This window comes from Microtus oregoni, unplaced genomic scaffold, assembly GCF_018167655.1.
Source record: "Microtus oregoni isolate MIOR12 unplaced genomic scaffold, Mior012 000014F_ref0000157, whole genome shotgun sequence".
NCBI classification, from domain to species: Eukaryota; Metazoa; Chordata; class Mammalia; order Rodentia; family Cricetidae; genus Microtus; species Microtus oregoni.
Window position 1 is genome coordinate 8,454,048 of NW_024543073.1, and position 25,042 is coordinate 8,479,089.

General features: G+C 42.2%; 1 protein-coding gene across 3 annotated transcripts in view; it reads left to right on the forward strand.

The window, feature by feature from the left end:
- Positions 1 to 5,806, forward strand: part of Zswim6 (zinc finger SWIM-type containing 6) — a 168,033-nt gene extending 162,227 nt beyond the window's left edge. For all 3 annotated transcript variants that reach the window (XM_041663711.1, XM_041663712.1, XM_041663713.1), the window contains 3 exons: positions 223 to 386; positions 2,125 to 2,206; positions 3,510 to 5,806. In XM_041663711.1, the coding sequence (XP_041519645.1) occupies positions 223 to 386; positions 2,125 to 2,206; positions 3,510 to 4,372 (1,109 nt within the window). In that variant the 3' untranslated portion in view covers positions 4,373 to 5,806. The remainder of the gene's footprint in view (positions 1 to 222; positions 387 to 2,124; positions 2,207 to 3,509) is intronic.
- The last annotated feature ends 19,236 nt before the right edge of the window (positions 5,807 to 25,042 follow it).

Genomic DNA, 25,042 nt, shown 5'->3' on the forward strand with positions numbered 1-25,042 from the left:
ACACTGAGGGTGTGTCTCGGCTGATAGTTCTGTGAAGCTAAGATGATTTATAGTCTTTGCAGTGACTTAGTTCTAACATGTGCACCAGCTGCACGCACCCCAGGTAAATGAGCGCGTGCCTTTTGTTCTGTGTCCTTTTCTCCTGTGTATGGCTTTTCTTTCTTTACGTTGCCTCACCTTCATTTGACTCAGTTTGATTTGCTTTTCCCTTGTTCGTTGCAGGCGATGTTCGGAGGCTGGAAACAGTATTAGAATCCATCCAGAAAAACATTCACTCCTCATCACACATCTTTAAGCTTGCCCAGGATGCATTTAAAATAGCAACCCTCATGGACAGTTTGCCAGACATCACTCTTTTGAAAGTATCTCTGGAGCTGGGCCTGCAGGTACTGGGCCTTCTTGGGGCACCAAAGACTGCTGCTAACAGCCTCGTAGGCTTGTGTTCATTTTCGTTTTTAGTGACTCTTTAGAGCCCGAGCGTGATGGACTTTTAGACAGCACTATCTTCCAGAGCTCTGCTGGCTTCCAGCTCAGCCAATTTTAGTCTAGGCTACAGCAACCACACAGCTAGAATCCTTATTTGTGTTCCTCGACTTTAAAAACATTTTTTTTTTTCCTGAATTACAGCTTTGACATTCCTGTTGCTCTTGTGAATGAATGGAGAAATACTGCTGACCAGAGAGTTGAGTAAAGCCAGCATGTGCCATAAAGATTCAGTTGTAAGGGCTGGCTTTTTAGAGGCAGTAGAAATTTTTATTGATGTTTGCATTGGACAGTTTTGTCTCCTTTTTATAACACTGAGAAAACTGGGTAAAGGCAGGGCAGTCAGCCTGTTTCCAGTTTCAGAGTGGGCAGAACAGAAGGCAACCTCAGGGACATGTGGAGCCCTTTGCACCGGTGACCCTTGCTCCCTTACAGTCCCAGCACGGGTTACTGTCCACACCAGGAACCAAAGCCTGCTGCTTCTACTTTCTTCAGAGACCCATGCTGACTTTTGTGTTCTCGCTCATTAAAATGTAGTTACACCCTACCTAACACATGAGAATTAGAGGCCCTGATTAGATTATTGATTTGTTTTCTAAGTTACCGATTTTTCCTTTGCTGGCGTACTAGCCGTGTTTAATGCAGTGGGAAATGCCAGTGCCCCTGTAACATGAGGTACTGTACAGGCGAAGATGCAGAGGCGGCTTTTAAATGTGGTTTAGAGTTTTCTTTCTGAAACACATTTTCTTATTTTTTGGCTTACTTTTATTACAAATTGCCTTATCTTTCAGAGTGGTACAGAAAGACACACTATGTGGTTTCTCTTTGTGTTTGGAATTCTGGGTAAATGGCAGATTAGTGACCACTCACCCCTTGCTCGATTCTTTCTAGAATCTAAGAAGAATCCTGCAGAGCCCTTTCTAGGGTGTTAGGAGACTAGATACTTTTGTAAACATGAAGAGCTACATAAGTTGATCTTGGAAATTCTTAATAGAATGTAGGAGGGGGAGGAAATCGGCAACGATGCCAAAAATGTTTTCCTTCCGTAGATCTGAGTTGCCATCCTGATCCGAGATTGAAGGAATAACCAGGAAGAATAAACCAGAGTTACTGTTCTAAAGAATATCATACCCATACATTACCCCCCACACATGAGAAACTTCAGAACTAAGTCCTACAATACTTGTGCTGGGAAGAAGAGGGCCCAGAGTCCGATGATTTTTTGTTCTGTTTTGTTTTAAGAGAGGGTTTCTCTGTGTAGCAGCCCTATCTGTCTTGGAACTTACTCTGTAGAGCAGACTGGCCTTGAACTCATAGAAATCGCCCTGCCATTGCCTTCTGAGTACTGGGATTAAAGGCATGTACCACCACTACCCGGCTCTGCTGGATTTATAACCCCATTTTTTTTAATCAGAAAGACATTGAATAACTTTCTCAGGATGTCACATCTGGCTAGTACCAGAAGTGTTCCTTCGAGGGGAAGCCAAGGATAGCTCCAAACAGACATGTAGATCCTCACTCTAATAAAAACGCTTGCTGGCTCTGGGAGTAGAGCCCCATTTATACTGTGGGATGAATTGGATTTTCCCCCATTGACATAAAAATTATCTTCGAGACATTTTTTTTACCCTGCTTTGACAGGTAATGCGAATGACACTGTCAACCCTCAATTGGCGACGGCGAGAAATGGTGCGGTGGCTGGTGACATGTGCTACTGAAGTTGGTAGGTAGCTTTCGGAGAAGCTTGGTGGGTATCAGCGTAGGATTTCATCTCATGATAGGGGAAACTGTTTGTGGCTGAGGTGACTTCCCCAAGGTCCTGCCCCCTCTAGCACACACCAGGGGTCCCTTCTCTGCTCCAGACTCCGTCCTTCACTTACTCACCGCTTGTAAACTATCAGAGCTCTGGTCTCTGCTTTGAACGGAGCGAAGCAGTGGAGCAGCACGGTTTACTCAGTTCCCCGAGCCACCTCTGAGGCTTCTCTTCGTCTGAGTAGCGGGGAGAGGCTGATCACTTCCTGGGATCTGAAGGAACTTTGAAGTGCATGAGAAATTAGAGCTGGCCATGAGACTCTTGGGCTGTCAGTCAGCTGTGATTTATAGGGCCCAAGCCTATGGTTTCCCTTTTTGCGGGACTTAGAAAACTGCTCTGTCCCAGAAAGAACACACACAAGCAATGGTGGCTAGTGAAACCATGGCTGGTTAAATTGTCTTTCTTCCTGTTTGCGTCACAAAAGGAAGCACAGCTGTTGTTGGGGATACACTGCCCTGAGTGTCTGTCTACTGACAGCAGATACTGTAAAAATATTCTTCCCGTTCTTTCACTCACATGTAACATGTTGTTATTTTGGCAGTCGTGAATTTGACCTCACACTAGTCTTAGATGTGAAAGTGCTGTGCTGAAACAGTGCAAAGGTAATGGGGCTTTTAGAGCTGCCCACACCTCTGCCTCTGTGGCAGGATAGACATCTGCTTCGAGTAGGTGCGGTCTGTGTCCAGATGGGTGAAGACACCCACATCATCTGCAGGTCCACTTCTGCCTACCCCTTTTTTCTTGATTGTGAGTGATGTTCTCTTGATTGTAGAGCTTAAAGTTTTGTGTTATATGGGTTTTATTTTAACTTGAACACATCACACCACATATATTAAGTCCCTATTTGGGTTAAGGTTGCCTATTTTTCCCCTCCAAATTCTATAGTTCATAACTGACAAGAGGCCCCAGTGAACAAGTGCTCATTAATAAAAAACCATTGTCTGAAATGGCAAGCAGTGCAGTGCAAATACCAGCCACCAAGAGGATTGCTTCTTTATTACAGGAAGTTCATGTTCCTTTCGGGCATTTCACAGAATAACAATGCATGTAACCTTCTTCTTAAAGGCTGCTCCCAGCGCATTACCTTCAGGGTTTCTGGGCTAGATCATGTTCTTGATGGCTAGCAATGTGAGCATCAGTTCGGAAAGTGCAAACAGAACCTAATCTAGCCTTCCTGTCCATAGTAATGAGGGCTCGTGTATGTTCCTTGCAGGTGTTTATGCCCTGGACAGCATCATGCAGAGCTGGTTTACACTGTTCACCCCCACCGAGGCCACAAGTATTGTTGCAACTACCGTGATGTCCAACAGCACCATAGTCCGCCTCCATCTGGACTGCCACCAGCAGGAAAAGCTGGCCAGCAGTGCCCGGACACTGGCGTTGCAGTGCGCCATGAAGGACCCTCAGAATTGTGCCCTCTCTGCACTGACCCTCTGTGAAAAGGATCACATAGCTTTTGAGACGGCGTACCAAATTGTCCTCGATGCTGCTACCACCGGCATGAGCTACACACAGCTCTTTACAATAGCACGGTACATGGAGCACCGCGGGTACCCCATGAGGGCCTACAAGCTGGCGACCCTGGCCATGACCCATCTCAACCTGAGCTACAATCAGGACACACACCCTGCCATTAATGACGTTCTGTGGGCCTGTGCACTTAGTCACTCCCTTGGTAAAAATGAGCTCGCAGCTATCATACCTCTGGTGGTGAAGAGTGTCAAGTGCGCAACGGTACTGTCAGACATTTTGCGCAGATGCACTCTGACCACTCCTGGCATGGTGGGACTTCACGGAAGGAGGAACTCTGGTAAGCTCATGTCACTGGACAAAGCCCCTTTGAGGCAACTCTTGGATGCCACGATTGGGGCCTATATCAACACGACGCACTCACGGCTCACCCACATCAGCCCTCGGCACTATAGTGAGTTCATCGAGTTCCTCAGCAAGGCCCGAGAGACCTTCCTAATGGCACACGACGGACACATTCAGTTTACACAGTTCATTGACAACCTGAAGCAAATCTACAAAGGCAAAAAGAAACTGATGATGCTGGTTCGGGAGAGGTTTGGTTGATAGACCTTGTATGAGTGGGTGGGGGTGGGGCGGGAGGGACGGTTTGTTTTTACTTGAGCCTGCCTTTGTACCCTTTTTAACTTAAAGAACAGAGCCACACCGGTATTATATGTGTATAGTTCTATTGCGTTTGCAGACTAAATTGTCATGTTGTGAAAGTTTGTGTGTTTTTCAGTTTTTCCCTTTCTCTTTCCTTTTGTTTTTAATTCTTTTTTATCGGTTTGTGTGAGAGAGGTTGAAAAGGTTTGGTTTACACTGAGTATATGTTGTCAAGTGGCAAAAGTCCACATAGCTCTCCTGTTTTCTGTATACGTTCACAGCCTCAAAAAAAAAAAAATAATTGAAATGGCTTTAAAAACCAAACAAAACACCTCCATCCTGTGATAAGTACCTCGAATGGATTCAGCTTTACTCCTTTGGAACCCATCTTCACACTTTCAGCATATTTAACAAACCAACAAAACGAAATACCAGTAGTGAAAAGGCTGACCCACGTGGCTTTGCAGTGCTGTCCATCCAGAAGCATGGCACACGATGCTTGTGCATGTGGAAACTTAGCGACTGTCAACATACATTCTCAGGGATTTATCCAAAAAATTAAAAAAAAAGAATGAGAGCATTTATTGTACTGTATATATATTATAGTATATGTCTGAATATTGAAAATATAACATTAACTAATTTATAAAAAATATTCTATGTAATGCAAAATACTTGAAGCTGCAGTAGCTTGGTTTTAAACAAAAACAAAAAAATGGAGAGAAAACCTATCAGAAGGACTAAAAAGTAGGCCTCGCTTCGGGGTTGGCTCAGGCAGTGACCTTCAAGCGGGGCATCTGCAGAGCCACCTCCGGACTGCGCAGTTGGACTGAGCTCTATCGGGAAGATTCCATACATATATATATCTATACAGCTTCTGTATGCATATGTATATGTATACACAGACACCAACGACCACTACACCACACATGCTTGTAACAGGCACTCGAATAGAGGGACAATACACAGCCAGAGCAGCAAGCCTTAGCATTAAGAATACACAGTATGCCAGAACTGGGGTTCGTGCCTCCTAGCCTAGGAAACTTAAAATATCCTTTTGACACAAAACGCAAAATGTTTTCCAAAACAATTGACATGATCCATTACGCCTTTGCAGTGCGCTAATAAGCTAACGTTTGTGCACAGATAACATTATATATATTATATATCTATTCTGCATAGGTATTCTGACTTTGTGCAGGACAGAAAGTTGTGTAGGTATGACTGTTCTACTTTTCAGTTCTCTCTTTTTTTAATATATTTTATTTTCTCTAGAATTACTCAAACAAAAAGCAGCCTTCTATCTTGCCTTGTCTTAATGCTTTAAAATAACCAAACTGGAGATGTAACTACCAAACTGTTCATTCTATTATTAAAATACCAACCTTGGTTACAGTGTAGTGTCTTTACTTTAGCTGATGGTTCTGTAACCTTGTGCTTCTTAAAGCGACTTTTATGTTTTGGTGCAAAAGTTGTCCCGTGTCTCTTGTTCCCTTCATTAGAGAACATGCTAGAGGTATGTTTGTAGGTCTTTTTGTTTAGAAGAACTATCTCATGCGCTCCATTTTATTTATTATAATAGATAAAAAAGAAAAAAAAGGTTGTACTTCATCACTCATGTAAACATGCTCATGAAGTTGAAAGTAATTAAGATTTGATACACTGATATCAATTTATTTATGTAACTAAATCACTGTTTTATAAACTTGTTAATGATCAACAATTTTTGTTTTGATTAAAATTAGTTTTTTGAAAGTTGATTCTGCCTCCTTTATGGTATATCTCTTGTTACACGTGAGTTGTTTGACGATCAGCCTGGATGTTGCCACATCTCCAAGTATTTAATGGCAATTCCTTCTATCTGCTCCATACTTCTGTGCTTGTGGTCCAGGCCCTTTTCTGGGCCCTAGAGATAGGTACAGTGGCGAACAAAACTAGAACCTGGGCCTTGCTTTCTAACTTGGTATAGACGACAGACAAAAACCAGATGTCCTCAGAGATAAAAATAAGATGGTAGCCGGATTGTTTTCAGTCTCTACAGTTCTTCATTGCTCCCTGCGTACTTTATATGTTTAATAAATGCTAAGGTTACTGTAAGGCTTTTCAGTGTATGTGGTTTTAAAAGAAATTTCATTATAAAGGATGAATTTTTTTCTTTTGTGTGCTCTTTTTTATTAACATTTTTTATTGATTTTTATTGAGCTCAACATTTTTCTCTGCTCCCCTCCCTGCCTCTCCCCTCCCCCTTCTTCCCTCCCTCAAGGTCCCCATGCTCCCAATTTACTCAGGAGATCTTGTCTTTTTCTACTTTCTACTTCGCATGTAGATTAGATCTATGTAAGTCTCTCTTAGTGTCCGCATTGTTGTCTTAAGTTCTCTGGGATTGTGATTTGTAGGCTGGCTTTCTTTGCTTTATGTTTAAAAACCACCTATGAGTGAGTACATGTGATAATTGTCTTTCTGTGTCTGGGTTACCTCGCTCAATGTTTTCTAGCTCCATCCACTTTCCTGCAAAATTCAAGCTGTCGTTATTTTTTTCTGCTGTGTAGTACTCCATTGTGTACCACATTTTCCTTATTCATTCTTCAGTCAAGGGGCATTTAGGTTGTTTCCGGGTTCTGGCTGCGACAAACAAAGATGATCCATCTACTCTCTGTTGCCATGAACACAGTTGAGCACATGTCCTTGTGGCACGATTGAGCATCCTTTGGATATATACCCAAAAGTGGTATTACTGGGTCTTGAAGAAGGTTGTTTCCTAATTTTCTGAGAAATCGCCACACTGACATCCAAAGCGGCTGTACCAGCTTGCAGTCCCACCAGCAATGCATGAGTGTTCCTTTTTCCTCACAACCTCTCCAGCATAAGTTGTCATCAGTGTTTTTGATCTTGGCTATTCTTACAGGTGTAAAATGAAATCTCAGAGTTGTTTTGATTTGCATTTCTCTGATGACTAAGGATGTTTCCTTAAGTGTCTTTCAGTCATTTTAGAGTCCTCTGTTGAGAGTTCTCTGTTTAGGTCTGTACTCCATCTTTTTTTTTTTATTGGATTATGTGTTCTTTTGGGGTCCAATTTCTTGAGAATTTTGGAGATCAGACCGCTGTCTGATGTGGGGTTAGTGCAGATATTTTCTTAAGGGATAAATTCTATACATTCAGCATAGATATCTTTACTTCATAATCAAAGATCAGTGTACAGAAAGGTGAAAATGTAGTGTGTATATGCGTGCATCTTAAAATACCACAAAATGCACCGCCGAGTATACAGTTTTATATTATTGCATACAGATCACCAGAAATTTCTCCATTTGCAGAATGAAGCAACTGCCTCCCCCAGTGCCTGGTTGATCTCTGTTGCCATGAATTAGCTGCTTTTGATGAAGGCTTCCTCTGAGTGAATCCATTCGCTAATCTGTTTTCTTGCAACTGGCCTATTTCTCTTAGTGTGGTGACCTCCAGGTTCATCCATGTTGAAGCATGTGCCAGAGTTTCCACTTGTTAAGGCTTCTCTCCATCCCATCGTATAGACCTGCCACATTGTTTACTCATCCATCAGTAGACATTTGGGCTGCTTCTACTTGCTAGCTGATGATAGCAATGCTGCTTATAATTGGGGAGGTATTTCTTGCAAAGATTCTCAATTTTGTGGATATGGATACATACCCAGAAATAGAATTGACAATATAGGGGTGGTTTTGTTTTTTTATGGTTTTTGTTGTGAGGTTCTCCAGTGTTTAGAATGTTCCCTTTTAAAATATTTTTTAATTTCTTAACATCTGTTCTTAAAGGCAGATGACAAAGTTAAGAAGTTAAGCCAGTAGGTAGGAGTGAAAATAAATGAATCTATGGTGACCTTAAAAGTCCAGTTACTGTCTAGTACAAATAAAAGCACTCACATGGTACAGAATTGCCTCTCTTTTTGTAAGTTTATTCATAGTTTTGTAATAGTTAATATTGCTAAGGGCAAATAAAGTTTTTGTAAGTATGTAAGTACTGGAACATTCCATCATGAAGTAGACTACCAAAAGGGGACTCTGGCATCAAAGGAAGAAGATCTGTGCCTTGCAGTTGGCCAAGAAGTGAGCCTATCCCTTGGTGAGAACTAGTCTTGTTTTTATGGATAGCATCTTTACAGGGGGTGATAAGACTGTTTGTGCAGCTTTGCTCTGAGTGATGGAGAGCTAAGTGCTGGACCTCCAGCCGCGTGGTTCTTTGGTACCAAGCATCCAGCAGACAAACCGATTTCATCATCTCTGATGGTCTGGTGCTAGAGAACATCCTGAGATTTTAAATTTGAATAGCGGAGAGGAGAAAGAGAAGCAACAATTTAAAATCATCCAGAGGCAAAAAGAGTTGACTCCTAATTGGGGCCTTTATTTAGTATCTTACTTGAGGATAAGAGCTATAGTTTGGGGTGTTTCATGACCTTCAAATATTAGTTGTGAACTGAATAAAAAACAGATCACTAGTCATAGTGCTCTAATGGTACAATAAAATAATAAAGGAGAATTGAAATTTTTTTATATTGCTGAAAAACTTGAAATAAATGGTCAGAAGATGGAAAAATCATTTAAGAAACTTGATATGCTTTAGTAAAAGACATGTGAACTAGGTAAGAGCATTCACCAATATAAACAAATTCAGTCTAGTTGAGATGAAAAAAGGAAATGTTTTGGAAAAGTTCTGAGTGGTTCATTCAGGAAACTTTCTACAGTATGATAGGGATGCTTCAGATACAGAATGAAAGCAATGCTCCTGTAGAGCTTGGATCCTATGGAGAGGGAGATGCGTAAACAGTTGTATGTCACAAAGGAAGGAGAAAGGTTTAATTTAGGGAGACCAGTCCAGGAAGACCTGTTGTAAGATGTGAGCAGATTCCTGGGGGAATGCAGGAGTTGGCGTGCAGATGTCAGAGGCACAGTGTTCCATGTGGTACAAGTGTAGAAGGTGCTAGAATGCCAGCAGAGGTACCGATGGGGCAGATTGGGATGGGTGATGTTGACGCAAATGTGGGTGGGGGTAGAAGACAGAAGTGATGGAGACAGGTTCATTGCTAGAGGGGTTTCTAAATCATGGCAAAGAGACTTTCTCCTTGAAGATTCCAAAGTGAAGAGGTTGTGATCTGGCAAGGATGCTCAGAAGCCGTTGCTGGCTACTGTGTGGTCAGGAGCACGAGAAATAAGCAGGGAGATGAATTAGGAAGCTGTTGGGGACAAACCCGTTGAGTTCAGACCCACCAGGCTCAGCGGAGATGGTGACCAGTGGTTCTAATCTTTGTGTTGCAGGATGCTGAGCCATGTCCTGGTTTTAGATGTTTAGTGTTAGAAAAATACCAGAAATGACTCCCAAGTTTCAATCTTGAGCTGCTAGCAGATGTCCCATGGATGGAAATGGAGAAGATGCTAGGGAAGACGTTTCTCAGGAGAGGAAGAGTTCAGTGCCACATGTTTTAAATCTGATGTCTATAAGACCCACATGCAGCTGTCAGAAGAAAGACCAGGGCTAGAAAGATGTGAGAGTCACATTTTTAAGTGTTTGGTAGAGTTAAGGAGTGCGTGAAGGTAATTCGATGCAAAATAAAATCCTGGACACGTTATTTGCCTAATGGAATTGTTACTATGACAGACAGTACCCTACCCCCCTCTGGTCTCATGGTCCTTACCTTTCAATGGTAGTTCCCTTCTTGCACTGGGGCCTCTGAGTTTGTACTTATTATCCACATTTGACTTCAGTCTCTTAAAATGGTTTTTCCAGATGTGGTAAACATGCTTCTGACCATCTTCACATCTGGAGAGCTCTCACTGGAATAAGGCAGGGGGCCCTGTTCAGGCTGGATCGTAGCAGGTAAGGGGTGCTCTTCACTGGGAGGTATGACTCCCAGAAACTGCCTGCAGCTGAGAAACCTGCTGTGCCTTGTGTACCTACAACCATTGGAGCCTTGAGAACAGCTGCCTTAGCAATGGTTTGATTTTCCTGTGCTGTCATGAGGTATGGATTGCATAATTTCTACATTTTGAAGAATATTAGTTGCTTACAATTCAACTAAGAAACTATAAGCCCTATTCCTCCGTTCTTTCCCCCCTCCTAGCACCTCCCCCCCCCCCAGCTTTCTATTGTGAATTTTCAAACCTACAGCAAGGTTGAAAGAGTTAGTGAAATGAGAGCCACAGTTTCGTGATGGTTGGTGTGACCTATATTCATCGCTCGGACTTGGGCTCCAGGCCCTGTTTGTGTGGAAGGCTGGGCTCTGCTGAGAAGCCTGACGGTTACATGTGGTACCTCGGTCCAAGGAGAGAAAGAAGAAAACTTGTAAGAGCAAGACTGGGGACGCCTTCCTATTGGAGGTAGGAAGAACTATGAAGAATGGAAGAAAACAAATAAATTGCCCACTGGGCCAGGTGGCGGTGGTGGCACATGCCCTTAATCCCAGCACTCAGGAGCCAGAGGGAGGTGAATCTCTGTGAGTTGGAGGCCAGCCTGGTCTACAGGGTGAGTTCCGGGACAGCCAGGGCTACACAGAGAAACTCTGTCTTGAAAAACAAAACCAAAAACGTAAATAAATTGCCCTATATAGACGTGCACTAATGTTCAGTGAAGAGAGTAAAAGGAAAACTCTCAGTTCCACTGATCAACCCAACCTTGAAGAATGGAGACCTTCAAACACAGGCCCGTTTGCTTTTCTTCTGTGTAAGGCTTTTGCAGTGGGCCACTGCCTTGTGAATATGTTCCATTGGGAAATACACAATGCCCAGCAAATGCAATATCCTCTAGAACGGGTGGATCATTTGCTTCTGCTTAAGAATCAACAAGGCACTGTCTGGGTCCACAGACACCAAAGGAGTGTTCAGGGCTAGTATAGTACATCCGGGTCCTGCCACAGAGTTTTCATTATCATCACTGTCAAGACAAGTGCAACAGATCTTTCGTGCTTGCCAGATACATAGACACTTCATGCATTTCACGTTGGAGATGCATTTTTTCAGTCTTGTGCTATTGCCGTCCCAAGTTTACCCATAAAGAAAAAAAAAAAAAAAAAACACGGGTTACCCGGAACCACACAGTACCAGACAGCAAACAGCTACTAGCCCTGGCAACTGTCTCCAAAGTCACACTCCTAAGTGACTCATGCTCTGTTGGGTCTCATGAAATTCTGGTTATTGATCATGTGCTGTGCCTTGGCACTGTAGAGCCCAAAGCAATATATTGCATTGTTTCAACCCCCAAGAACTTGCTAAGATACACTTAAAAATGGGCGAGTAACATGACGGGGAGAAGCTATCCTGAGTTTTCAATATTTTGCTCAGTGGAGCTAGGTGACATTAACTTTTACCATTTTCCAAGCCGTGCCTTCCTTCCTTTCTCCCCCCTCTCTCTCCTCTGTGTGGTGTGTGTATATTTGTGTCTGAAATTGTATCAGCTCACCCAACATTCCAGAGAGAATCCTACGCACAACCATGGTTTCCATTGCTGGGTCCCTGGTTAACTAGTCTGGATTCAGCCATCACGTCTGCATCCCTACCAGTGGTTAGCAAAAAAAGAAAAGGGGGGGAGGAGTGGAAAGAGCAAGCCAATTAATTTTCACATTAGCAAAATTTATCTTCGTATTTTCATTGCCTCGTCCACCAGAGTTTGTTTATCAGAGTGTGGTCTATGAACCACCTCCGTTAGAGTGACCGGAAGGACAGTCAGATAATACTCACCCCTAGCGCCCAACCCAGACTGAATTAGTAAGGGCACACAGGATTGTATATAATGATTAAAAAAAACAAAACAAAACAAAACAAAACTGCATTTTGCTCTTACATCCAACATTCACATGTATTACATAAGGTTGCTTGAACAAGAAGACAGTCTGGAAAAGCAGGTGTGGGGGTTGACCTCTGGGCAAAACCAGATCCCAGCCCTATTCCCAGGGCCCAGCCACCTGCTTGGTACGTGTCTCTGCTGGGAATCCCTGCTGCTACCCAGAGAAACAGCATCTGCCACAGGGCAGGGAGCAGGCTTCTGCGGAGGCCACATGTACTCAGGAGAGAAGAGCTGCAGGGTGGACCCCAGGCCGGCTTTCTCCTGACAAAAAATAGGAGTGGAAGCCAAAGCTTTCAGCAAAAGTTCTCTTGGAGCACCGTGGGCAGCGTGGCTTCAGAAAACCCGTCCAGTGGCCTGAGCACGCGGCACCTGGAAGAACCCAGGAGCATGCAGAAAGTCTGCAAACTTGCAAGGCAGGAACCTCTTCTAGAAATAGCACTGCCAAAGCCCAGAGCAGGCCCCACCCTGTCTGGCTCACAGCTGAGGGCATCTGCAGCTCCTGCCTTAAGTTGTTTTATCATGTCTGATGATTAAATAAATGCCTCTTTGTTTTGTCTTTTCTGTGTCGTGCCTCAAACCCTCCCACCTCCTCACAGAGCATCTGTACTGGGGACCAGTAAATTTAATTTGTGGGTGAAATTCCCCAAATCAATTATGATTGCTGTCACTCCAAGAGATCTGGGGGACTCGGAACCAGTGATGATTTGTGAGGACCATTTCTTGAAACTGCCTAGCAGAGAATTCACACTCAAAGTCTACTTGCCCTTCAGAGCCACGGGAGATTTTCTCCTGCCTTGGTGGCTTAGGGGGGACCAAAGTGGAGGAGATGGGTTTCTGTCTTCCGGGCATTCTCAAGTGCCTCTATTTGCAGTTTATAAAGAAGTAGCTTTGAGCCAGAGGCTTACTTCCCCTGAAGCCCTTCTGGGACACATCTAGAACTTTGGGGGAGGAAGATCCCCGCATTTGCAAGTCAGATCCTCACACTGGGTGCAAATGATTCTGTATATCCTGTGGGTGACTCAAGTGTTTGACTGACCTGTTTGGGTACAGTAAAGACAGCCCAGGCAGGAGCAAATGACACTGTCTTTCAGTATGTGCTTGTAAGTGTGGGACTACCCATGGGTGGGAGGAGCTAAACATGTCGTTCCTTGGGTATTGTACATGCCGACTTTTCTCTGGAGACACAGCCTCTCAGTGGTCTAGAGCTCAAAGACCAACCAGTGAGTCAGCCCTGGGAATCCATCTGTGTCTTCCCCAGTGCTGGAATTAGAAGCAAACAACACCTTGCTTGAATTTTTTTTCTTTTGCCTGGGTCCCAGGGATCCAAGCCAGATCCTCCCGCGTGCCCGGGAAGTCCTTTATCAATTGAGCTATCTCCCTAATCACCTGTCTTTTTGGTTTGCTTTCATTAAGGAGACATTTATAAATTTCTAATCTGATTGTTAGTCAGCCCACTGGTGCTTCTGGTTCCGGCAACACCAAGGGTAGCCAGCTCAGGATCTACTGGTCAGGGAGCGAATGTTTTCAACACTCATAGTGCCTGACCCGTCTGTACTCTTCCATTAAAGCTGAGATTATTTTACATACGTGAAGACTAACAAGTCCATTAAGGAGGTCGTAAGAATGCTTTACTTCAACTTGAGCAGGAGAGGAGTCTCAGAATGCGTAGGTAGAACCAGGGCATCAGGGGCTTTGCTCTGCCGGAACGGTGGCTTTTACCAGTGATGCGTGTCTCTCAGCCCAGCTTAGGTTTGTTTCTGGCTAGCTCTTTCAACTTAGACATTTTACTTTTTTTCTTTTTTCTTATATATCTTACTTTCACTGCTTTTGTGTCTGTCTGGCTGGTGGCTGCCTGGCTTCTTACCTCAAGCACATCCTTCTTTCTTCCTCAGTCTCTCCTCTCGTTCCTTTTCTCTCAAGCCTAGATTTCTCCTATTTATTCTCTTTGCCCACCAGCCTTACCTATCCTTTCTCTGCCTCGCTATTGGCCATCCCGCTTCTTAGTAGACCAATCAGGTGTGTTAGGCAGGCAAGGTGAAACAGATGCAGAGCATCTTTACATAGTTAAACAAATGCAGCACACACACACAAAAACCAGTGGACGGCCCCTTTTACACAGTTACAGTAATATTCCCCAGCATAACATGTAACACATCTTTGTGCAGTTAAAACAATATTCCACAACAGCCAGACCATCACCAAAAGCAAAGAAGGAAACCCAGAAGCAATTGCTAGAGTGCTCACCTCATGGGCTTAGGGCGCTGGGTTTTCTTCCCCGTTACACCTCCAACCATGCAAAAATAAACCAGCTTAGCTGGGCGTGGTGGTAGGTTTGCAATCCTAGCACTTGGAAAGCTAAAGCAGAAGAGTTCAAGAGCATTCTGGGAGATACAGCAAGATGTTGGGGCAGGAGATGGGGTAGAAAGGGAAAGAATAGGCAGCGGGGAGGAGAAGAGGAAGGGAGGAAGGAATGGCAGAGGTGGTCATCTACCATTTGGTATCAGCAGTTGACAGATTTATAAGAACAAATGAGGATTTCAGACTTTGAATGGGGTGACTGACATGCTGAGAGGATGAGGAAGAGAGATGCCATACAGTACCTCATCTACAACTGCTGAGTTCTGAAATAACATCTTGCTAAGATCACCTCCCTTTTGTTTTCTTGTCTGGCCCAGGGTTATCGCTTGTAAAAGGCTGGTCCAGGGAAGCTAGTCTCATTTAAAGGGAACAATCAAGCAAGGAGTGGTAATCACAGAAAGGAATCAGCCCAGGGTCTATTCAAATACGTTACAAGAAACATATGAAAGAAATGCTAAGAAAAAGAAATGGTTAAAAAGAAAAACGCAGGCATCAGAAAAATGTGGTCAAGTAGATAAAAGCCTTGATCCTATTTAAAAAAATAAATGAATTCAAACAATGCGGCACCTCAATCTAAAAGCTCAAAGCGGAGAATTAAAAGCTTGGAGGAAAAGCAGCTATTATCAGCGCTTGCTCCTTTTGTCAATTCACAAACAGACCTTCACGTTGCCCAACATGGCTCAGAGCGATTTTCTGTCTTCACTCACCCATCCTTACAAGAGCCTGGTAGGTGAGTGCGTTCTGTCCCTTCACTCAATCTAAAGATAAAGAATCCAAAATCAGTAACTTAGCCAGAGTAGATTCTGGCAACCACGTCTCAGGAGTCCTTGCCTCTGACGCCTCAGTGGCATTTGGCAGGGTGCTGTGAGAGACCACAGAAAAGACACAAGCTCCCAAGGGAGTGAACTCGGAAGGGAACACTGCTGCAGGAAATGCAGGTAAGGCAGAAAGGGAAGGGTGCAAAGCAATGGAATGAATGGAAATAAGGAGGAATTTGGCAATAAATACTAGACAGGGATGTCAGCCCAGTGGGATCTCCAAACACTATTCCTATAGAAAAGAGCCTTCAAATAGAAAAAATGCTCAGATTACTCAGGAGCGTTTAACGGAACAGAATCACATGATGAAAGGGTTTACCATGCCTGGGAATGGACGTCTTCGGGTCACAGCACAGCACCTAATCTGCAGAGAGGAGACTCCCAAGGGCATCTGTGTAAAGAGAAAATGAAATCCACATTAAGCCTCACGGCAATAATGTGTTGGAACCACAAAAAGACAAGGTAGGGGATCTAAGAACGTCATACCCAGCAAACAAGTGAACTGTAAAAGCAGCTGAGGGGCTGAGATGGTTTAATGGTTAAGAGCACGTACTATTGCAGAAGACCCAAGTTCAACTCCCAAAACCCACAGTTGCAAGTACCAATTTCAGTTCCCAGAACCCACAGTTGTGAGTATCAATCTCACAACTGACCATAACTCCAGCTCCAAGAGACCCAGTGCCCTCCTCTGGCTTTCACTGGCATGACCTTCATGTGAACTTACACATAGGCAGGTACACAAACACATGGACACGTATCTATACACATGGACAAACACAAATACATGTGGTCAAATATACATACACGTGGCCAAACATGTATACACATAATAAAATTAAACCAAAAAAGCAGGTATTGTGTCTTTTCAAATACTCCAGGGGAAGCATTGCTGATCACTTTGCAAAGGAGGTACAAGGTCAGTTTTTGGTCCATCGAGAGAAATTTCGGCTAGAGAAATGGTGGTGAACATTGAATCATTCAGCTGTAACCAAAGTGTAAAGACAATCTGTAAAAACTGTCATAGGTAAGTGTGGTGTGACTTCTCAGTGTAGAAATATTGTCATTTCATAAGACAAGATCCTGGGAAAGTAGGGGAAAAGCAAGCCACATGTTGGGGGGTTGAATGAGAATAATCCCCATAGGCTCATAGATTTGAATACTTGGTCACCAGGGAGTGGCACTATTTGAAAGGATTAGGGGGTGTGGCCTTGTTGGAAGAGGTGAAGTCTTATTGGATGAAGTGTGTCACCAGGAATGGGCTTTGACATTTCAAAAGTTCAATCAGACACACTGGTTCTCTCTCTTCCTGCTGCCCATAGATCCAGATTTGGAACTCTCAGCTTCTCCAACACCATACATACCACCAAGCTCCCCACTGTGACAACGGTGGACTAAACCTCTGAAACTGTAAGCCAACTTCCATTAAATGTTTTCTTTTACAGGAGTTACAGTGGTCATGGCATCTCTCACAGCAATGGGACAGTGACTAAGACACAGCAATTTTCAAATATTTCAGAACTGGAAGTCAAAGAATGGATTTTTAAAGCAGATGAATGACAATAATATAAGTACATTTAATTGCAAGCAATTAAGTAGTTGTTGAATATGCTGCTAAGCGGAGAAAAAGTAAGTCATATATATACATTAGCATTTAATGGGTGAAAGGATTATATGTATAATATGCTTATAGATCACAGAGATTATCGACTGAAAGCTATATGAGCATTTTCAAACACACTTTCCCTCAGGAGAAGGGGTTTGCTTGGATAGGGTGCAAGACCAGGAAGGAGACAATTTTTCACTTTGATATTTGGAATCTTCTACCATTACACCCTTCTTACACAAACTAATCAATGGTTGGTTGTCTGTTTGTGTTTGAGTTAGGGTTTCTCTGTGTGTACTTGTGGATGTCCTGGAATGTAGGGTTAAGCTAGCCCCTTTAGGGGGCGGGTTTGCCTCGGGTGAATGCATACCGATTTTCTTTCCTACCTCCTGTGCTACACGGGAACCTCGGTTCTGTAAGTTTTATTTAATCATTAAATTTGTATATATTCTTTAATATTTGCCTGCGTTTATTCACGCCAATACATTTGGCGCCCGCCCCGTGGGGCTTTGCAGAGACCCGCCCCAAATCAGAGTCTCTTGGGGCCACCGCTCCCAGCGGCGGTCTCCCTGGGCATGCAGACTGTACCCTTTCAGCCGGTCCGACTACGGCTGGGGACACAGCTGAGATTCTGAGCAACTCGATCTTTCCTGGTGCCTGCTAAAAAGTCAAATGGGATGGGAGTATTAGCACTCCCAGTACCCCACCCTGCCTGACAGTGGCACAAGCGCCTCTGTAACAGCGTGATCAGTCTCTGTTCCCCTCCCACCTCTGCCAGCGCTCCGGTCACGTGACGGCGGCCCTGTGAGCTGGCTCAAACACACGGGTCCCTTTGATTTGTTCACTTTGGCGGCTTTCTCTCTGTTCCTTTTCTGGCCCAATTGCTATTAATCAGCCTGGTGTCTGCTCCAATTTTGTTTTTGAGTCATTTATTTCAGACTTAGGCCACGTGGACTCAAGTGGACTCTTTTGCCACCACTGGCAGGAACCGGTCATTGCAGGTAAAAGAATTTTTTCTTTTAGAAATAAAATGTCTGAGAACGTGACTATTTCAGATTTCAACAGCTTTTTTGAGTGTACCATGTGGGAGATTTTACAAGAGGTGTCTATCACCCCACATCTATGGATATTTCTGGGATTCTTAATTTTCCTTAGCACTATGTGGTTTGATAATAGGAAAATGATAAAATCTCTTAAGGCAGAGGTTGAATGTTTAAAAACTATTGAGAATGACAGCAATCTTCTCAAGAATCAGTTTGAAGTTCTCCAGGAAGAAAACAGATCTTTGTTTAACATGACTCGGTTAACTGAGCAAAATTTAGAAAAGGTACAGGCTGATGTTAAGGAGAAATTCATTACTATGGAAGAAGGAACAGCTGAATTAGATCATAAGTTCCAACAGTCCCTTTCTGTAGGAACTGAAACATTAACTGAGAGAATCAAAACTGCTGAATGTGACAATCGAATTTTGTCTAAAGCTTATGACAGATTGGCGGAAAGATTATCAATACAAGAAGGCACGGTTTATGCCATAAAAATTATGTCCAAAGATGACAAGTTATCTCTAATGGACAAATTTCATACTTTAGAATCCTCAATGAAGGCTTTGGAACATAATTCTGGACAAGAGATTCAGACATTGCAGAAGGCAATGGTGAATAGAATTGAAAAGATTGAGGAATTTCTAAATTCTGATGAAGAAGAGCAAAGGGTAGAAAGGCAAATTTTAACTACATCTGTGGATAAATCCCTCCGGGACAATTTCTACAAAGCTCTACCTACAGCTCTACATGCCTTTCCAGTAATAACAACAGAAAAGGTGATTGGTTCCAGAAACCCTAGGGTCATCAAGGAAGATACATGGGAGCCTGTCCGTATGAATGATCTCAAAGAAATTAAACAGGCCGTCATGACTTTTGGGATGCATGCCTCTTTTGTTAAAGAGATGCTAAAATCTTGGGCCACAACAAGCAGAGCAACCCCCTCGGACTGGCTCCAGCTGAGCTCTGCAGTCCTTGAGAGTGGACCGCAATTAAAATGGAAATGCTGATTCAGGCAAGAGGCTAGACTTTTAGAGCAGCAGGAAAAGGTGAAGGGAATTGACATTTCCCTAGATAAAATTCTAGGTGAAGGGCTCTTTTCCGACCCTCAGGAACAAGCTAATTTGGATGAAAACACACTCTCCATGTGTACTACAGCAGCCTTAAGGGCTTGGGACAGAGTACAAGACCCAGGACAGAGAATGGAATCATTTGTCAGAGTTAAACAGGGTCAGAGAGAACCCTTTAGTGACTTTTTACAAAGACTAACTAAGGCTGTACAAATAGGGATATCTGACCAGAAGCAAGACATATAATGATTGAGTCTTTGGCATACGAAAATGCAAATGTGGAATGCAAAAAGATCTTGGGGCCTTTAAAGTTCAGATCAGCGCCCTTGGAAGAATGGGTCTTGCATACACTGAATGTTGACACATTTGACTATGGCACTGAAGCATGGGTAGAAGAAGCAATTTCCAATGGTAAAAGGAGACACCAGAATACCAAATGTTTTAATTGTGGCAAAATGGGTCATATGAAAAGGAATTGTAAACAATGGATTTTCAGAAATAATAATAATGCATCTTCTAGAAATAACAGAAATAGAAGGACTCAGCCTTCAGGTTTATGTAGAAGATGTGGAAAAGGCAGACACTGGACGAATGAATGCAGGTCTACAAGAGATAGACAAAGCAATCTGATACAGATGGGAAACGTGAGAGGGGGGCCTCACAGGCCCCCATGGCAAGCATGGTTCAGTCATTTCCAGTTTCTGCAGAGAACATGCCTCGTCAGGACAATTAGGAAGCCACATGCCTACTGTTACAAGCAATAGTGATCAGAAAGATGAGTTACGTGTGTTTTGGCAAAGTTCTATAAGTGATCAAAGACCTAAGCTGAGAGTGTGTGTAAATGGCATTTTTATTACTGGCCTTCTGGACACAGGTGCTGATGTAAGTATGATTACCCCAGAATCTTGGCATCCATATTGGCCTCTTCAGAATGTAAATGTTCAGCTCCTGGGAATTGGAACCCTATCTCAAGTAAGGCAGAGCACAAGATGGGTTGAATGTATAGGGCTAGAGGGACAAATAGGAAAATTAAGGCCATATGTAGCCAATATTGCAATGAATTTATGGGGTTGTGACCTATTACAACAATGGAATACCCAAATTAACATTCCTGCTACTTCTAGAGCCTATATTTCTGAGAATAATATTAAAAGGTATTACAAATGGAGAAAACCAGCCATTAGAGCTGTGCAAGAACAAGCAATTGATGACCCTTCAGAGATACCAACAGCCTTGCCTCTAAAATGGTTGACTGAGAAACCAATATGGACAAAGCAATGGTCTTTAGCTGAGGAAAAGTTACAGGCTTTAGAACAGCTGGTACAAGAACAACTAGATGCTGGACATATAGAAGAATCTACCAGCCCTTGGAATTCTCCTGTATTTGTGGTTAAGAAAAAATCAGGTAAATGGAGAATGGTGACAGATCTCAGGGCCATCAACAAGGTTATTCAACCTATGGGCCCTCCGCAATCTGGAATTCCTTTGCCCTCTTTATTACCAAAAGGATGGCCTCTCATAGTTATTGATTTAAAGGATTGTTTTTTCACTATACCTTTGCAAAAAGAAGATAGAGAAAAATTTGCCTTCACAGTGCCTACTTATAACAATTCTCAACCTTCGAGGAGGTACCATTGGGCCGTCCTCCCCCAGGCTATGTTAAATAGCCTCTCCCTATGCCAATATTTTGTGAACCAACCATTGCAAATAATACACAAGAAATTTCCCAAATCTATAGTATACCATTACATGGACGACATTTTGTTATCCGATTCAAACATAGATACCTTGAACAGACTGTTTGAAGAAATACAGATACTTTTACCCAAATGGGGATTGCAAATTGTTCCTGAAAAGATTCAGAAGGGAGATTCTGTTAATTATTTACGTTATAGAATAGGTTTGCAAAAAATTAAGACACAAAAGGCACAAATTTGGAGGGATCGCCTACGGACTCTTAATGACTTTCAAAGACTGTTAGGAGACATTTCCAGTCTACGACCAGCTATTGGAATAACACCTGATCTAATGATTCATTTGAACAAAACCTTGGATGGTGATAAAGATTTAAACAGTCCCAGAGAATTAACAGCTGAAGCAGAAAAGGAACTGACAATGATTGAGGAGAAGTTACAACAGGCACATGTGGACAGGGTGAATCCAGAGCTCGATTGTATTCTCGTCATATTACCATCAAAAATTTCTCCTACAGGAATTTTAATGCAGAGAGATGATATTATCTTGGAATGGATCTTTTTACCACATAAACCAAGTAAGAAACTGAAAACTTATGTGGAAAAAGTCTCTGAGTTAATTATAAAAGGCAAGCTGAGACTTCGTCAACTAGCAGGCATAGACCCAGCAGAAATTATAGTGCCTTTCACTGCTGATGAACTAAAGAAATTATGGGAAGATAATGAACCATGGCAAAGAGCTTGAGCTAATTTTTTGGGAGACATTAATAACAACTATCCAAAAAGCAAGCGGCTTAACTTCATAAAGAGAACTTCTTGGATCGTCCTTGAATCGTCCATGATGCTCCAATAACTGGAGCCCATACATTCTATACTGATGCCAAGAAATCAGGGAAGGCAGGTTACAAATCAGAAGACTTGGGTAAGGTGAAACAAAGTCCTTATGATTCTGTCCAGAAGGCAGAATTATATGCCATTCTTATGGTACTAAGAGATTTTAAAGAATCTATTAATATAGTTACTGATTCACAATACGCAGAAAGAGTTATTTTACATATTGAAACTGCTGAATTTATACCTGATGATACAGAACTAACCTCATTGTTTATCCAGGTTCAAGATTTAATCAGGAACAGGCTTTGCCTATGTACATAACACACATCCGATCCCATACGGGTCTGCCAGGTCCTCTAGCATAAGGTAATGCAGAAATTGATCAATTATTGATTGGTAGTGTGCTACAAGCCTCTGAATTTCATAAAAAACATCATGTTAATAGCAAAGGTTTGAAGAAAGAGTTTTCTATTACATGGCAACAAGCTAAGGAGATTGTGAAGAAATGCCCTACCTGCTCTTTCTATAACCAAACGCCACTGCCAGCAGGGGCTAATCCGAAGGGCACCCATAGGAATGAAATCTGGCAGATGGATGTGTTCCATTTTGGAGAATTTGGCAAATTGAAGTATGTTCATCACACTATTGACACTTATTCAGGCTTTCAGTGGGCAACTGCTTTAAGTTCAGAAAAAGCTGATTCAGTAATCACTCATTTATTAGAAGTCATGGCTATCATGGGTATACCTACACAAATAAAGACGGATAATGGTCCTGCTTATGTTTCTAGGAAAATGAAACTGTTTTTTGATTATTACAATATCAAGCATGTTACAGGTATACCATACAATCCTACAGGTCAAGCAGTCATAGAAAGATCAAATCGAACTATAAAGGATATGTTGAGCAAACAGAAAGGGGTAGAAAACACCCCCAGAAATAGGTTACATAATGCTTTGTTAACCTTGAATTTTCTCAACGCTAATGAGAAGGGAACGAAGGCTGCAGAAAGACATTGGATAATGGAAAAGTCTGCTGAACTAAATCAACCAGTTTATTTCAAGGATGTGCTGACCTCACAATGGAAGCCAAGAGATGTGCTACGTTGGGGAAGGGGTTTTGCTCTTATCTCCACAGGTGAGGAAAAATTGTGGATACCGTCAAAATTAATAAAGGTTCAGTTTTAAGAAGAGAAGTCACTTGGAAAAGATAAATAACAATTCATTCACAAGGATGGCGAGCATACTGAGGGTAAGGTTTACAGATCGGTTGGGGGCAGGGCTCTTTTCTTATCTCCACAGAAAAATACTCATCTTCAAAGAATTTAAGGGACCCTGAATATTTAATTACTGGTGGATGGAAAATAGTTACGACCCATTAAGTATCAACAATAAAATTCTATACATACTGTAAGTATTGATTTTTTATATATATTTATATGTTTTATTGAACACTTCTTTATAAATGTGTAGAGCTGGTTTTGGAGTTAGACTATGGCTCAGTCCCTCTTCAATTCCAAGCCTGTTGATAAGAGATATTTCAGAGTTTCTGTCTCAGGTCAGGAGCCATGAAATGGGACAGAATAAAAATAATTTTATACTTGATAAACTTTCTTTGCCTTTCCTCATATCTGTGTCTTTCTTTATATGTCAGTATATGTCCTTGTTGTTAATGTTTAAATTTCCCATAACAAGCAACATATTTTCCTACAGTAATCTTTGAAGTTTCCAGGATGAAGATGGGGCCCCACAACATCAACTCAATCTGGTTTTTATGACATCATGAATTTTTTTTTAAGCGCTAATATTAGACCTGTTTTTTGGTACCAACTGCAGGAGACAATTTCGAATGATGCACATTTTTGACAACACTCTGGCCGGACCTTCTCAAAACGCTCAGAGACTAGTTATAATTTCCTTAGGCCAAAGGTTAATTTGGAAATTTTACCATCATTTGCTTTCACAGGGGCCCCTAAGAAGAACATCGCCCCCATGTCAGCTAGAAGCAATCTAAGAGGACAACATCCCCTCTCCCAACAGAGTTTGCCCACAGGGTTAGGCACATCTTTTAGTGGTTGGTTTAGGATTGAGGGGATGGGGAGATATTGTATGGAATTAGGGGTATATTAAAAAAGGGGGGGCGAATTAACTGGTTTGATGGGATGATTGGTATTTGTGATTTACTGATTTTAGAAAATTATATTGGTACTGTTTTTTGTATATTGATATATTGAATATTGAATGTGAGTGTTCCTACCTCTATTTTTGTATAAGAGTATGCTTATATTGTATGGATACATCTATCATATCACAATGTACATTTCTACCTCTGATACTATTTATGTAATAACATTGTTTACATTTGATATGTAATGACATTGTTTACAGGTAGGTAGGTTTTGAGAAATATATGTTTGTCATATTTATTTTTAGGTTAATCAGGTCTTTCAGATACATAGAGATTATTTTTAGTATAGACAGTATAATCTTCAGCCTCTTTGAAGAGCTGTAGAAAAATGGCCTTTAATCTAACCTAGAATTCTGTGCCAACGAGACACAATTACTCCTGGCAACACCACTCTACTCCCGAGAGAACATTGAGCACCAAAGACACGCCACTGGGAGCTTGTCTTCTTGGCAGAACTGGCCTTTGGGTTAAGAAAAGCCCATACCTCAACTACTGACTAAGATATGAAACAGGATTGTCTTATCTTGCCAAGACAGGGTAGGATAATTCTAAGAAAGTTCCTTGTATTTGATAATGGTATGTCAGTTATGTTAGGCCTTAGCCAAAGTTGGTTGACTCAACATTGCAAACGAGACTTTGGATGATTGCCCAGGTAGTCAGTTGTCTCTGTCATTTGTTGCACATTTTGGATATCTCTCATTTGTTAAGTAATATTTATTCCCTTCTCAGATCTTTGATGGAGTCGAAGATTATTTAATTGTAGTTACTCTCTACATTATTTAGACTCCTTGAGATAGAATGTCTAGCAAAACTTTTGTTCTCAATATTGTTTGTTATATTTATCATTTGTTATTATTGTTTATAGTTACATTTGGTTTAGTTCTGTCTTATTTAGACAAAAGGGGGAGATGTAGGGTTAAGCCAGCCCCTTTAGGGGGTGGGTTTGCCTCGGGCAAATGCGTACCAATAAATGGGCGTGCGGGAGGCAGCTCCAACTTTTCTTTCCTACCTCCTGTGCTACGCGGGAACCTCGGTTCTGTAAGTTTTATTTAATCATTAAATTTGTATATATTCTTTAATATTTGCCTGCGTTTATTCACGCCGATACACTGGAACTCATTCTGTATACCAGGCTGGCTTTGAACTCAGAGAGATCCACCTGCCGCTGGCTCTTGAATGCTGGGAGTAAAGGCGCGCACAACCACCAGGTGTTAATGGTTA